Here is a 16,964-nt window from a genome sequence, read left to right as displayed (position 1 = left end):
AACTTTCATAAATCAGCAGAACGTTAATAACCTATTTATTGACACGACGTAGTGTCATGTACTCCTTAGTTTGAAGTGAGACACCATTCATTCATAACACATCCACAAAGACTAAGGCATGACACTGTACTTAATTTGAAGTCAGACCCCTTTGATCATTTATAACACATACCTAAATGCCTTCTATCATATGACGCTGTACTTACTATAAGGTCAGACAGACACCTTTGGTCGTTCATAACGCATACATAAAGGCTTAATGATGTAAACAAATGTATTAACATTTAGGGAATTATCACTAACAGCTAAAACAAATAAACATTAAATACATGTTTAAACCATATATTTCCTTTAATTTTCACAATTTTTAAACAATACAAATACATTAATTTTTAAAAAGTCCAGCAATGCAATTAATTACATTGAACATTAGACAGGGCTGTGAATAGTGTTTGCTTGTCTCTGAGCTGGTGGACAAACGGTTCTTGCCTCTCTTCCTGCTGGAGGTGCTGCATGTTGGTTCCAACCTTAAAGTAACAACAAAGAAAGTTAGGTCTGTTAGGAAATGCCTTTGTCACAACATCCGGATAAGGGCATTTCTATGCTGTGACAGAAACTCTAAACGGGAATATGGGAAACTGCATTCCATTCGTATTATTCCATTCCTCTTTCATTTAAAAATCTCATGACGTGACTATGAGACATAGCTGTATCTAGGGGGATTTGTATTTAGCTGATCATACTACCTAACTAAATTTCAGCTAGCTAGCAATTGCTGTAAAGTCACCGAAATTATTGAAATAAACGATTGAGGTAGCTACAGTATGTAATCTAACTAATATAAAATAACTTAAATTGCAATAAATAAAAGTTCACTTACTTGTTTTTCGCTGTCCAGTGGCAGCATAAGTGGGGCATTTGATATGCGAACTCGTCACATGATCAGTGTCTCGTCAGCAACACAAAAAAAATAACTTCCGGGTCATGGAATTATGGACATTTTCCAAATAAAAGTTACCCAAGTAATAGTAGAAAAGTGTCAACCATTCATGATTTGAAAAATAATTGTCAAAAAATGTACAATGATTCATATTTGTTCATATTTAAGTGACATTTTAATTAAATTGTGGTTTTAAAACATGTTCCAATGCCAAATAAATGCCCCAAAGCAAAACATTGTATATGGAATACATATTGGCTTAGAGCAAGAACTATTCTGGGTGCAGATATAAAATACGTGTAGGGAATATTCAGTAGGGTCTGTAGAATGTATATAGTGCCTTCGGGAAGGATTCAGACACCTTGACTTTAAAAAAATGTTTATTACGTTACAGCCTTATTCTAAAATTGATGAAAATTGTTTTTTCCCCCCCTCATCAATCTACAAACAATACCAAATAATGACAAAGCAAAAAACGGTTTTTAGACCTTTTTAGCTAATTTATTTAACATAAACAGAAATACCTTATTTACATAAGTATTCAGCCCCTTTGCTATGAGACACGAAAAATTTAGCTCAGGTGTATCCTGTTTCCGTTGATCATCATTGAGATGTTTCTACTACTTGTTTGGAGTCCACCTGTGGTAAATTCAATTGATTGGACATGATTTGGAAAGGCACACACCTGTCTATATAAGGTCCCACAGTTGACAGTGAATGTCAGAGCAAAAACAAAGCCATGAGGTCGAAGGAATTGTCTGTAGAGCTCCGAGACAGGATTGTGTTGAGGCATAGATCTGGGGAAGGGTACCAAAAAATGTCTGCAGCATTGAAGGTCCCCAAGAACAGAGTGGCTTCCATTATTATTGGATCCACCAAGACTCTTCCTAGAGCTGGCCGCCCAGCCAAACTGAGCAGTCGGGAGAGAAGGGCATTGGTCAGGAGGGTGACCAAGAATCTGATGGTCACTCTGACAGAGCTCCAGAGTTCCTTTGTGGAGATGGGAGAACTTTCCAGAAGCATAACCATCCCTGCAGCACTCCACCAAATCAGGCCTTTATGGTAGAGTGGCCAGACGGAAGCCACTCCTCAGTAAAAGGCACATGACATCCTGCTTGGAGTTTGCCAAAAGGCGCCTAAAGACTCTCAGACAATGAGAAACAAGATTCTCTGGTCTGATGAAACCAACATTGAACTCTTTGGCCTCAATGCCAAGCGTCACGTCTGGAGGAAACCTGGCACCATCCCTACGGTGAAGCATGGTGGTGGCAGCATCATGCTGTGGGGATGTTTTTTCAGTGGCAGGGACTGTGAGACTAGTCAGGATTGAGGCAAAGATGAACGGAGCAAAATACAGAGAGGTTCTTGATGAAGTCCTGAGCGCTCTGGAGCAGGTTCTCAGACTGGGGCAAAAGTTTACCTTCCAACAGGACAACGACCCAAAGCACACAGCCAAGACAACGAAGGAGTGGCTTCGCGACAAATCACAATATCCTTAGACGGCCCTGAAAAGACCGGACTTGAACAGGATTGAACATCTCTGGAGAGACCTGGAAATAGCTGTGCAGCAACACTCCCCATCCAACCTGACAAGAACTTGAGAGGATCTGCAGAGAATAGGAAAAACTCCCCAAATACTGGTGTGCCAATCTTGTAGCGTCATACCCATGTCGTGTCTTTGCTATCATTAAATTGAAGACTTATAGTTTATATCAAAGATTCCTGTAATTATGGATTACGCGATCAACTTGATTAATAACGTAACTAATTAACTATGAATTTGGGGGCACCAGGGAAAGTAGTCAGATTACAAAGTTATAATTTCCCAATATAACCTTTCAGATATCTGATCAATAGTCTTCTGATTAATGATTTATTTATTTTACCTCACGTTAGTCTCATTCCAAACGTCGTAAATTGTTGGTTATCTGCACGAACCCAGTCTTTACTATGAGTCATCCATACATCAATTGTCTTAAATCATTTATTTATTACTAACTAAGTAATTCACAGAAATGCATAAACAAACAAACAAACTTAAAATGGTTACATGAAATGATGGGAGAAATATGCCCTAGTGGGCTGAACCGGCATGGCGGCTTGTTAGACAAAGGGAAAATTGGGGGTCAACCAAGAAGTCACTACAGAGTTCATAATTATAACAATTGACATGCTAATCCTTTACACATGAACGCTCACTCATTCGGGAACAATTGCAATCAATATATATATATATTTACGCTGAGTGTGTCGTCCTGAACGCTGGAGAAAAGTTAGTTTCTGTTGGAGAGATTCGTCCGTCTCTGTCTTGGTTATTGTGGATAGTTCAGAGTGACATTTGTTATAGAATGGATGTTTCGGCGGTTGTCGTTCTTCGCGTTCAATGATACCGAATTCCTAGCTGCAGACTAGTAGTCAATATCAAAGACTTGTTCTTATTCGTCTAAGAGTTTAACCACGTGTTATGGTTAAACGATTCAGCAATGGTACACAACCTTCGTTCTCCTCCTAATGGAGAAAAAACATGGTCTACTGATAATTTCTCAGAGTTGGGTTTTTATTCGGATTGCAGAGAGGGGTTGTCCCAGGATGTCTGACCCAACTGGCTCAGGGGCAGGTCCTCGGATTTAGTTCAAATCAAAAGGGATTTGTATTTTTCTTCATTAAACAGTCCAAAATCATATTACACAATTATACAAACAGTATCATACTCACTCATTCATTTTATACAACAATCAGATGTAAACCTCATATCTGAGATTATTATACAAACAGCGGTATGGTAATGTAGCCACACAGTCTCCCATGAGTTTCCCACGTGGTGACAAACGGACATGTTAATAGCTGGAATCTTCACCGATCTTTTATACTTTTTCCGGAACATGAAATCTGTTCGTACCTCAAGTTCTGTGAGGTGGAAGAAACCCCTTTGTCCTGAAAGTTTACCCTCTCTCTAATACTGTTTGAGGAGATTCTCAGGAATTTACGACATCTCTCTGTGACCACAGCATGGGTTGAATGAGGAAAGGGGGAGGCAGGGAGTGGCAGGGAGAGGGGGATGGGCTTTATGTACCTAAACAGGCAACGTCATGACACCCAAGAAGACTTGACGCTGTAATTGGTGCCAAAGGTGCTTCAACAAAGTACGAAGTAAAGGGTCTGAATACTTATGTAAATGTGATATTTCATTTTTTAAATTGTATTTTTTGCAAAAATAAATTGCTTTGTCATTATGGGGTATTGTGTGTCGATTGCTGAGTACTTTTTTTTTTTTATATATATACATTTTTGAATGAGGCTGTAACGTAACAAAATGTGGAAAAAGTGAAGGGGTCTGAATTATTTCCAAATGCACTGTACATTCCACATTTGGTGTCTTTTGGCCCTATGGTTCATAAGTTAAGAGATATACCAGAGGTACATTTCATTTGTTCAGCATGATGAGACACCTACATACGAAGTTTGAAGTGTCTCAGTCAAACAGGTGATGGATGAGGGTTTAAGTGAGACTGCTTATAACAGCGCCACCTATAGGCCAATCAGTGCCATAATTTTGACCAAGTTACTCATGGCCTGTAGTTTCTTTGCCAATTAATATTTTTCTTCAAACTCTGCTTGAGTTCTTACAAAGGTTTTGTGAAATACAATTTGGCAGATTATTTGGTTTTTACAAATAACCATTAAAATACTCAAATAAATGTACTTGTTTTGAGCTGTGTATATATATTAAAAAACAACTCCAATACACAGAAATAGCATTTTAAATACCAGATTCTCAAATACACATGTATTTGAACCCTAGTCTGGACCCTTCCCTGTGACCTTACCGTGACCTCCTGGTACTGCTCCATGCCGTTGAGCACCACCTGGATGACCTGCCGACGCAACCGCACACTCTGGTCACTGCGGTACTCTGTGTTGGTCAAGTAGAAGAGGGCCGCGCTGCCCGTCACCTGGATGCTCTTGTCGTACTTGTGGCACTTCAGTGCAGCGATCACCAGCTGGTTGATCACGAAAAGACAGAAGGGTTATAGCACAAGGGGGGTATAGGAATAAAGAACGCAAACCCTTGAGGTGCTGAATAAGGAATACGGGTAACTTAGAAAGATAAAAACTCCATTCTTCTTTGAAGTTCACTGCAAAATTATAAAGGAGTGTGCGACTTTCATTTATAAAGCAGAAAACCACAGAGGTGTGATAAGTAAACAAATGGCTGGGCTCTTACGCTATCTAAAGCATTAAAGAAGCATTTCTTTGATGAGAAATGCTGACACACCCTACTTTAATTTAAACCAAAAAGGTCCCTAACCTGCAGTGCCCGCAGTAGCTGGCTGCAGTGCTGTATCCTGGCGATATCAAACAGCTGGTTGATGGCTCGGTGGGCCAGCTCCGGGCGGAACTCTGTGTAGACCTCGATGGCATTCAGGACCTGGTCTTCATTCTTAGAGCCTGTGACCTGAACACAGGCATGATAGACAGATTATGTATTTAAGGGGTAATCAGCAACTGCTACATATATCTTTTTGACTTATGATATATACCCATTGGTTCTTGAAGAATATAACGTATGCATGCCTCATGAGCTAAGTTCAACTTTCCTACCGGTTGAAGGAAATAGTTTCCTATATGTTCATTAACCAATTTAATTATAACAAAGCAAACACTTTGTTTGTTTCTAAGAATTTGTAAGATTCTTATTTGTATAAAATAGACAAAGACCAGTGTCCAAATTAATCAATAGCTTTATTCTCGATAGAGCTCTACTCAAAAAACCATGTACATTAGTTTATATATCACACACAGCGTCATAGCTTTCTAAATGTCCCTCCTCTTCTCCGACAAGGACAAAGCTGACCAAAAGTCCATTCCAACACACTAACGCACATACATTACACACAATATCTGGATTATCTCCTGAAGTCTCACCACAGTTTATTACCACTTAGCTGACAGTTCCAGTGTGTCCCCCCCCCAGATAGGGAAAACCTAGAGGGGCTCTTGCTGTCTTCTCTTATCTCTACAGAGTTATAGCTTGGTCGGTTCAAACATAGGTTAATGATCCACTTAGTTTTCTTTAGGCACACACAGACATTCCTTTCTTCCCCCGTACATGCTACATAACCTCTTTCTTATGAACTAACATTATTTATCAATATAGAAAAACAGGGTAGAATTCAATTAGTTATAGTTATAGTTAAATGTATACATCGTTTAGTCATTTATTCATAAAATTCATAACACTACCCCATCAGAACCCAAAATATGAGCATGGTTAAAACTAGAAGTACATTTCCTGAATAAAATCTGGTGTGCATGCTAGCTTGTGAGGGATCGATTGATTGATAGGATTGCCTGAACATGTGAAACTTCGTTTGGTGCCATAGCTTGAACGGTTCCAGACAATGTTGGTGGGTTATTTTATGCAAATGTTTACAAAATGTATATCGTTATAAGTTGATACAAGTTCTAGAATTTGAAGTTAGGATAGCCTGAACATGAGAAAGTTGGTTTGGTGTCTCTAGCTTGAACGGTTCAAGAGTTACTGTTGATTTTGCTACACCCGCAATAACATCTGCTAAATAAACTACATTACCAAATGTATGTGGACATCTGTTCGTCAAACATCTCATTCCAAAATCATGGGTTAATATGAAGTTGGTCCTCCATTTGCTGCTATAACAGTCTCCACACTTCTGGGAAGGCTGTCCACTAGATGTTGGAACATTGTTGTGGGGACTTGCTTCCATTCAGTCACAAAAGCATTAGTGAGGTCGGGCACTGATGTTGAGCGATTAGGCCTGGCTCGCAGTGGGCGTTCCAATTCATCCCAAAGGTGTTTGATGGGGTTGAGGTCAGGGACTGGTGCAGGCCAGTCAAGTTCATCCACACCGATCTCGACAAACCATTTCTGTATGGACCCTGCATTTGCATTGCGCATGGTGATCTTAGGCTTGTGTGCGGTTGCTCGGCCATCCAAACCCATTTCATGAAGCACCTAACAAACCATTACGTGCTGACGTTGCTTCCAGAGGCAGTTTGGAACTCGGTAGTGAGTGTTGCAACCGAGGACAGACGATTTTTATGTGCTACGCGTTTCAGCGCTCGCCGGTTCCGTTCTGTGTGCTTGTGCGGCCTACCACTTTGCGGCTGAGCTGTTGTTGCTCCTAGATGTTCCACTTCACAATAGCAGCACTTACAGTTGACCGGGGCAGCTCTAGTAGGGCAGACATTTGACGAACTGACTTCTTGGAAAGGTGGCATCCTATGACGGTGCCAGGTGAAAGTCTCTGAGCTCTTCAGTACGGGCCATTCTACTGCCAATGTTTGTCTATGGAGATTGCATGGCTGTGTGCTCGATTTTATACACCTGTCAGCAACGGGTGTGGCTGAAATTGCCGAATCCACTCATTTGAAGGGATGTCCACATACTTTTGTATATATAGTCTATATGAAAACACCCTGAAATATTGCGTACATTACACAGTCATGGTGTTTTGAGACTTTCCAGTTTGACAGTGTAGCTGCCTGCTCCAGAGACCTATATACTATACCTATTTTAGAAACACTTAAAATAAGGGCTGTGTTTCGTGTAGTCTTACCCTGGCATGACATTTTGATAACCATGTAAATCTCTCTCGGACAAGGTGACTATTATCAATATATTCGCTCTATTTACTCTCAGATTTCAAAATGATAATTAGCATCAAAGTAGACATCATGCAAAACTAGAAATCCCTGCAAGCTCCTGCACATCATCTCTAGCTGATACTTTTGTGTCAATTTAAAACTTGCACAAGACAGTTCACAGAATTGTCCATTTTAAGAAATGTAGCCAGTTTATTATTTACTACATTTAGCTAACAGATAGTTAATCCAGAGGTTCTTACCTTTGCCTTGATTCAGCAGTCTCGTCCATATCATCATGGCATTTGTAGTTCTTTATGATAGCCACATTAGCAGCTAATTAGCATTTCATTTTTGGGTGGTAAATACAAGTAAATATATTGCTAAAAGTCACTTTGTCCAAGAGAGATTTACACAGTTACCAAAACGTCACACCTACACGAAACACAGCCCATATTTGAAGTGTTTCTACAATCCCCTATTGGAAAAATGAATGGTGGAAAAACAAATTAGAACCATTTCTCTGTTTGACCACTAGGTTTTATGGGTATTATGACTCATTCTGTGGTACACTATAGGCTCAAATACATACGGAGGCGAGTGTACGTACATACATACATACATACATACATACATACATACATACATACATACATACATACATAGTTTCCATGTTTTACCATTCCATTTCAGCCATTATTATGAGCCGTTCTCCCCTCACCAGCCTCCTCTGATCATACAAACATACATACACACCAGGGTGGTATTCATTAGCGCACACTATGGCAAAACGTTTTGCAATGGAAAGCGAAAACAAATGTTTCTTATTGGGCAATCTCAGGTAGTTGTTTCCTGTTTCAGTCAGTTGTCTTCTGTTTGTGCAGGTTTTTGGTTCAACCCTCCTCTAGCATTTGTTCCAGCTCTGTAGTAACACAGCTAATTTGGCTAACCATGGACCTGAACGAAGACCTTGATAAGAAAATATTTGAATTAGGGGTGTTAGTGATGAGCTGGAGCAAAAGCCTACGCACCGCACCCAGTAGTTCTCCAGGACCGGAGTTGGTCAAACTTTACCTTGTAAGCAGGGATGTGTGTCACATTACAAAGGGTGGTGTTGTAGAGCCCCAGAAACTGCAGAGGCCTCTTTAGCTCCTGGAAAGGGTAGATGCTGCTCTTGCAGGGCTCGATACTAAAAAAGAAAAAGAGGACATGAGTCCGTCATACTTACATAACATGGAAAACGTACAGAGAATACATCAACCAGTCCTACTATTTACATGACAAAGTCATTAAAACTTGTTTTTCAACCACTCCACAATTTTCTTGTTAACAAACTATAGTTTTGGCAAGTCGGTTAGGACATCTACTTTGTGCATGACACAAGTAATATTTCCAACAATTGTTTACAGACAGATTATTTCACTTATAATTCACTGTTTCACAATTCCAGTGGGTCAGAAGTTTGCATACACTAAGTTAACTGTGCCTTTAAACAGCTTGGAAAATTCCAGAAGATGATGTCATGGCTTTAGAAGCTTCTGATAGGCTAATTGACATCATTTGAGTCAATTGGAGGTGTACCTGTGGATGTATTTCAAGGCCTACCTTCAAAATTTGCTTGATATCATGGGAAAATCTAAATAAATCAGCCAAGACCTCCAATTGAACCAAGTCTGGTTCATCCTTGGGAGCAATTTCCAAACGCCTGAAGGTACCACATTCATCTGTACAAACAATAGTACGCAAGTATAAACACCATGGGTCCACGCAGCCGTCATACCGCTCAGGAAGGAGACGTGTTCTGTCTCCTAGAGATGAACGTACTTATGTGCAAAAAGTGCAAATCAATCCCAGAACAACAGCAAAGGACCTTGTGAAGATGCTGGAGGAAACAGGTACAAAACTATCTATATCCACAGTAAAATGAGTCCTATATCGACATAACCTGAAAGGCCTCTCAGCAAGGAAGAAGCCACTGCTCCAAAACCGCCATAAAAAAGCCAGACTACGGTTTGCAACTTGTCATGACGTTGCCCTCTTTGGTTACAGCAAGCCCCATCCCCCTCTCCTTACCTACTACAACTAGGCTGCTGTGGTCAGAGAGGTCGTAAATTCCTGGAGGAGATGATCTCCTCATGGCCACAGTATAGAGACAGATTGAATTTTCATAGTGAACAAAGGAATTTCTTCCACCTCACAGAACTTGAGGTCCGAACAACATTTATGTTCCAGAGAAGGTATAAAAGATCGGTGAAGAATCCAGCTACGAACTGGTCCGTTTGTTACAACTTGGTGAAACTCATGGGAGACAATAGGACCACATTACCATAACGCTGTTTATTAATAACCTCAGATATGAGGTTTACATCTAATTGTTGTATAAGATGAATGAGTGAGGATGATACTGTTTGTAAAATTGTGTAATGTGATTTTGGACTGTTTAATGAAGGAAACTCCAATTCCCTTTTGAGTTTAACTAAATCAGAGGACCGCCCATCAGCACAGTTATGGGCGGGCATCCTGGGACAGGCCCTTTCTGACCTTCCGAATAAAACCCCCACTCGGGTTTTCTATCACCAGACCATGTTTCTCTCAATCACGAGAGGACAAAGGTTGCAGACCAGCTGACCTTGATAACGAGAGGGCCAAGGTTTGAGACCAGACTGCTGAATCTTTTAACCATCCCACGTGGTTAAACTCTTAGACTATCGATACCGACAGAATAAGAACAAGTCTTTGATATTAATTACTAGTCTGCAGCTAGGAATTCGGTATCATTGAACGCGAAGAACGACAACCGCCGAAACACCTATCCATAACAACATGAATGAATGTCACTCTGAACAATCCACTCTAACCACGACAGAGAGAGAGAGAGAGGACAGAAACTCTCCAACAGAAACTAACTTTTCAGCAGAGATCCCGACGACACACTGAGCGTAAATATATATATTGATTGCAATTGTTCCCGAATGAGTGAGCGTTCATGTGCAAAGGATTAGCATTTCAATTGTTATAATTATCAACTCTGTAGTGACTTCTCATCTGACCCCCACTCCCCTTTTGTCTAACAAGCCGCCATGCCGGTTTACCCCACTAGGGCACATTCCCCTATCATTTCTTGTAACCATATTTACTTTGTTTGTTTGTGTGTGCACTTCTGTGATTGTTTAGTTAGTTAATAAATAAATGATTTAAGACAATTGATGTATGGATGACTCATAGTGAAGACTGGGTTCGTGCAGATAACAAACAATTTACGACGTTTGGAATGAGACTAACGTGAGGTAAAGTAAATAATTAATTACTTAAGAATACTAATTGATCAGATATGAAAATATCTGAAAAGTTATATTAGGAAAATTATAACTTTAATCTGAATATTTTCCTTGGTGCCCCGACTTCCTAGTTAATTACAGTTACATGATTAATCAGTTTAATCGCGTAATAATAATTACAGAGAATCTTTGATAAAACTAAGTCTTCAGTTAATGATAGTAAAGACAAGACAAACTGCACATGGGGACAAAGATCGTACTTTTTGGAGAAATGTCCTCTGGTCTGATGAAACAAAAATAGAACTGTTTGGCCATATGTTATGTCGTTTTGTTTGGAGGAGTTAGGGGAAGCTTGCAAGCAGAAGAACACCATCCCAACCGTGAAGCACGGGGGTGGCAGCATCATGTTGTGGGGGTGCTTTGCTGCAGGAGGGACTGATGCACTTCACAAAATAGATGGCATCATAGATGGCATCATGAGGAAAGAAAATGATGTGGATATATTGAAGCAACATCTCAAGACATCAGTCAGGAAGTTAAAGCTTGGTCGCAAATGGGTCTTCCAAATGGACAATGACCCCAAGCATACTTCCAAAGTTGTGGTAAAATGTCTTAAGGACAACAAAGTCAAGGTATTGGAGTGGCCATCACAAAGCCTTGACCTCAATCCTATAGAACATTGTGGGCAGATATGAAAAAGCATGTGCAAGCAAGAAGCTCTGTCAGGAGGAATGGGCCAATATTCACCCAACTTATTGTGGGAAGCTTGTGGAAGGCTACCCAAAACGTTTGACCCAAGTTAAACAATTTAAAGGCAACGCTACCAAATACTAATTGAGTGTATGTAAACTTCTGACCCACTGGGAATGCGATGAAAGAAATAAAAGCTGAAATAAATCATTCTCTCTACTTATTCTGACATTTCATATTCTTAAAATGAAGTGGTGATCCTAACTGACCTAAGACAGGGCATTTTTACTAGGATTAAATGTCAGGAATTGTGAAAAACTGAGTTTAAATCTATTTGGCTAAGATGTATGTCAACTTCCGACTTCAAATGTAGATGCTTTGCGAGTCATCTAAACTCAGCAAAAAAAGAAACGTCCCTTTTTCAGGACCCTGTCTTTCAAAGATAATTAATAAAAATCCAAATAACTAAACAGATCTTTAATGTAAAGGGTTTAAACACTGTTTCCCATGCTTGTTCAATGAACCATAAACAATTAATGAACATGCACCTGTGGAACAGTCGTTAAGACACTAGCAGCTTACAGACGGTAGGCAATTAATGTGTCAGTTATGAAAACTTAGGACACTAAAGAGGCCTTTCTACTGACTCTGAAAAACACCAAAAGAAAGATGCCCAGGGTCCCTGCTCATCTGTGTGAACGTGATTTAGGCATGCTGCAAGGAGACATGAGTACTGTAGATGTGGCCAAGGCAATAAATTGCAATGTCCGTACTGTGAGACGCCTAAGACAGCGCTACAGGGAGACAGGACGGACAACTGCTCGTCCTTGCAGTGGCAGACCACGTGTAACAACACCTGCACAGGATCGGTACATCCGAACACCACACCTGCGGAACAGGTACAGGATGGCAACAACAACTGCCCTAGTTGCACCAGGAACGCACAATCCCTCCATCAGTGCTTAGACTGTCTGCAATAGGCTGAGAGAGGCTGGACTGAGGGCTTGTAGGCCTGTTATAAGGCAGGTCCTCACCAGACATCACCAGCAACAACATTGCCTATGGGCACAAACCCACCGTCGCTGGACCAGACAGGACTGGCAAAAAGTGCTCTTTACTGACGAGTCGCGGTTTTGTCTCAGCAGGGGTGATGGTCGGATTCGCGTTTATCGTCGAAGGAATGAGCGTTATACCGAGGGTCTGTCATGGTCTGGGGCAATGTGTCACAGCATCATCGGACTGAGCTTGTTGTCATTGCAGGCAATCTCAAAGCTGTGCATTACAGGGAAGACATCCTCCTCCCTCATGTGGTACCCTTCCTGCAGGCTCATCCTGACATGACCCTCCAGCATGACAATGCCACCAGCCATACTGATCGTTCTGTGTTTGATTTCCTGCAAGACAGGAATGTCAGTGTTCTGCCATGGCCAGCGAAGAGCCCGGATCTAAATCCCATTGAGCACGTTTGGGACCTGTTGGATCGGAGGGGGAGGGCTAGAGCCATTCCCCCCAGAAATGTCCGGGAACGTGCAGGTGCCTTGGTGGAAGAGTGGGGTAACATCTCACAACAAGAACTGGCAAATCTGGTGCAGTCCATGAGGAGGAGATGCACTGCAGTACTTAATGCAGCTGGCAGCCACACCAGATACTGACTGTTACTTTTGATTTTGACCCCCCCCCATTTGTTCAAGGACACATTATTCCATTTCTGTTAGTCACATGTCTGTGGAACTTGTTCAGTTTATTTCTCAGTTGTTGAATCTTGTTATGTTCATACAAATATTTACACATGTTAAGTTTGCTGAAAATAAACGCAGTTGACAGTGAGAAGACGTTTCTTTTTTTGTTGAGTTTACAAGCTAGTGTCATAGAAGCAGCTCACCTTGGACGTCCCATGGCCTCCTCGAAGTGTGGGACTGTGCAGTTGTCCAGCATGATATGACCTGAGATGTCCAGTGACACCAGGTTGACTAGGCCCTGCACAATGGCCGTCAGGATCTTACGGGTCATCTTGCACTTGGAGGTGCGCTCTCTGGAGATATCCAGGTGCCTAGGGAACATAGAAAGAAGGGTACAAAAAAATGTAACAAGTCTATTGCACAACGAGTGATGTTTGCTTGATTTAGATAATTCAATTTGAGAAGCTGAGAGTTCAAGATAATAAATTAATCATCATGATGAACAGTTATTGTTGATTACTTATTGCTCAAAACCCTACATCTATAATCATCACCTAGCCATAATCTAGGACTTAAAACAAACAATGACACACACAGTATCCTGCAGCATATCTTGAACTCTCAACTTGAACTCTCTAAATCAAGCAAATTCTGATGGATATTCCAGAACCAAGGTGCCCGAAAAAGAAACAATTTTGAGGCAGTTATCAAGATTAAACCCTTTACCTCACCCTTCCCAGCTCACCTGAGGTGTCCCAGCTCCACCACCGTGTTGATTAGCTCCTCGGAGAGGTCCACATTGTAGAGCACTAGCGAGGCCAGCCTCTCCTTCCAGTGGGCCAGGAAGGCAGCCTTGGGTAGCGGCACCCCGGACAGGTCTAGGGAGGTGAGGGCCGGCAGGGGCTTGAGCAGAGCCTCAGCGTCCACCTCCTCAGGCAGACCCCCGAGGTTGAGCAGCCGCAGCCGGTTGAAGCCCTGGAAGCTGAAGTCTGTGTCCAGTGCCTGTCTGGAGGCCGGCCTATCTTCCTCCTCTTCCTCGTCGCATGCCAGTGGGGCACCACCCTTGCGATAGAAGATGCGGCTGCAGCCGAACAGGCTGAGGGAGACCAGGGTCTGGCGGAATCTAGTTAAAGTCCTGAGGCTGTGAGCTGATAGGTTGTTGCAGTAGGTGAGGTGGAGCTCTATCAAGTCCTGGTTGGGGCAAAGAGTGGCTGTGTTAGTTCAAAACAAACGTTGAATGTCACTGTTTCATTGCTTAGCCTATGTTTCCTGAATTGGTCATGTAGAAAGGCAACATTGACCTGTTTTGGTAACACTTTACCTAAAGCCTGCAGGTATAATTCTTTATACAGTGCCTTCGGAAAGTATTCAGACCACTTGACTTTCCCCACATTGTTATGTTACAGCTTTATTCTAAAATGGATTAAATAAAAAAATGTGTCATCAATTTACACACAATATCCCATAATGACAAAGTGAAAACAGGTTTAGACATTTTTTGCAAATGTATTAAAAATAAAAACAGAAATACCTTATTTACATAAGTATTCAGACCCTTAGCTATGAGACTCGAAATTGAGCTCAGGTGCATCCAATTTCCATTGATCATCCTTGAGATGTTTCTACAACTTGATTGGAGTCTACCTGTGGTAAATTCAATTGATTGGACATGATTTGGAAAGGCACACACCTGTCTATATAAGGTCCCACAGTTGGCAGCGCATGTCAGAGCAAAAACCAAGCCATGAGATCAAAGGAATTGCGCGTAGAGCTCTGAGACAGGATTGTGTCGAGGGACAGATCTGAGGAATGGTACCAAAAATGTCTGCAGCACTGAAGGTCCCCAAGAACAGAGTGGCCTCCATCATTCTTAAAAGGAAGAAGTTTGGAACCACCAAGACTCTTCCTGGCACTGGCCACCCGGCCAAACTGAGCAATCGGGGGAGAAGGACCTTGGTCAGGGAGGTGACCAAGAACCCAATGGTCACTAACAGAGCTCCAGAGTTCCTCTGTGGAGATGTGAAAACCTTCCGGAAGGACAACCATCTCTGCAGCGCTCCACCAATCAGGTCTTTATGGTAGAGTGGCCAGGTGGAAGCCACTCCTCAGTAAAAGGTACTGTACATGACAGCCTGTTTGGAGTTTGCCAAAGGCACCTAAAGAATCTCAGACAACGAGAAACAAGATTCTCTGGTCTGATGAAACCAAGATTGAAGTCTTTGGCCTGAATGCCATGCGCCACTTCTGGAGGAAACCTGGCCCCATCCCTACGGTAAAGCATGATGGTGGCAGACTAGTCAGGATCGAGGCAAAGATGAACGGAGCAAAGTACAAAGAGATCCTTGATTAAAACCTGCTCCAGAGCGCTCAGGACCTCAGACTGGGGCAAAGGTTCGCCTTCCAAAAGGACAACGACCATAACCACACAGCCAAGACAATGCAGGTGTGGCTTCGGGACAAGTCTCTGAATATCCTTGAGAAGGCCAGCCAGAGCCCGGACTTGAAGCCGATCGAACATCTCTGGAGAGACCTGAAAATAGCTGTGCAGTGTCACTCCACCTTCTAAACTGACAGAGCTTGAGAGGATCTGCAGAGAAGAATGAGAGGAACTCCCCAAATACAGGTGCTTGTAGCGTCATACCAAAGAAGACTCAAGGCTGTAATCGCTGCCAATGGTGCTTTAACAAAGTAGTGAGTAAAGGCTCTGAATACTTATGTAAATATGGCATTTCAGGATCATAAATATAAGTTAACAATAAGATGATAAGGGAGGTCATGCATGCTCATGACAAGTCTTATAATACATTATACCTGCATCATACCATACACTGGTGAAGGGCCAATTGACCTTTTATGAGTACCTGTGATTGTGTGCGTGAGCGAGTGACACACACAGCTTATAACCCAGGCAGTGTGTGTGTACCTTTTAAAATGGTTGTGAGTGTATATAAATGGCCTAACCCCACTTGATCCCTCACGAAGATCTGAAAGGCCCAGAATGGTTGAATTATATGGCCGCAATTTGATTGGTTTAACTATATAGGGGCAATTTGAAAATGGGCTTACATATGACCTTTTTGAGTTGCGTTATGTTATGAATTTCCCTTCTGCTGGTGGGGTGTACTGTACAAGACAAAACCCTTTGGTATCAATTATCAAGTCTAGCCTCACAGTACCAGGTGAACTAACGCTGTCGGACATTAAGGGGTTTGTGAACCGAGACCTTTCCAGCCTTGACCCTGCTCATCCCCTAATAGTTGTGCTACTGTCAATGTAAGCAGTGGAAACACTACTCCATTAGCCTGTTAACACCTGTAGCTGAAATAAAGACAACAGTGGAAAAAGAGACAGGATTCACCTAACCAAAGGGGTTCCAGCATTAATTCCAGCAACATTGCAAACTGTTTTAGAGACTGATGGTCCGGGTCTGTTAGTGCTCCAGTCCTCCATATCATAATTAGCAACAGCAGACATGAAAAGCATGTTATGTCCCGCAGAAGTGCAGCAAAGTACCCTCATTTATGTTTCTGTAACTCCCCTGAATGTCTGTCAATCCAGGAATACCTCTGTCAATCCAACAGCTAGTGGTTCTCTCAACACGTGCTATTAGTTCTATTGTGAATTTCACAAATATGGAGACTAGCTAGGTTTTCAAATCACGTAGAGGGCTTGGGCTGTTGAACGTAAACGTGCAAAGCTTGATGTCAAAGATGGACCTTCTTGATGTCTGGATGCATGATGTGGCATCATGAT

At 41.8% G+C, this 16,964-nt stretch overlaps 1 protein-coding gene across 1 annotated transcript in view; it reads right to left on the bottom strand.

Moving 5' to 3' along the window:
- The window catches only part of LOC120021679 (protein zer-1 homolog), a 60,640-nt gene that overhangs the window by 13,265 nt on the left and 30,411 nt on the right, over window positions 1-16,964 (bottom strand). The window contains exons 4-8 of the mRNA XM_038965509.1: window positions 13,957-14,402; window positions 13,415-13,582; window positions 8,639-8,753; window positions 5,250-5,396; window positions 4,768-4,941 (exon numbers count right to left, since the gene is read on the bottom strand). Of these exons, the coding sequence (XP_038821437.1) occupies window positions 4,768-4,941; window positions 5,250-5,396; window positions 8,639-8,753; window positions 13,415-13,582; window positions 13,957-14,402 (1,050 nt within the window). The remainder of the gene's footprint in view (window positions 1-4,767; window positions 4,942-5,249; window positions 5,397-8,638; window positions 8,754-13,414; window positions 13,583-13,956; window positions 14,403-16,964) is intronic.

This window comes from Salvelinus namaycush, chromosome 26 (genome assembly GCF_016432855.1).
Source record: "Salvelinus namaycush isolate Seneca chromosome 26, SaNama_1.0, whole genome shotgun sequence".
In the NCBI taxonomy this organism is placed as follows: domain Eukaryota; kingdom Metazoa; phylum Chordata; class Actinopteri; order Salmoniformes; family Salmonidae; genus Salvelinus; species Salvelinus namaycush.
Note: the sequence above shows the minus strand (reverse complement) of the source record. Positions and strands in the feature narration are given on the sequence as shown.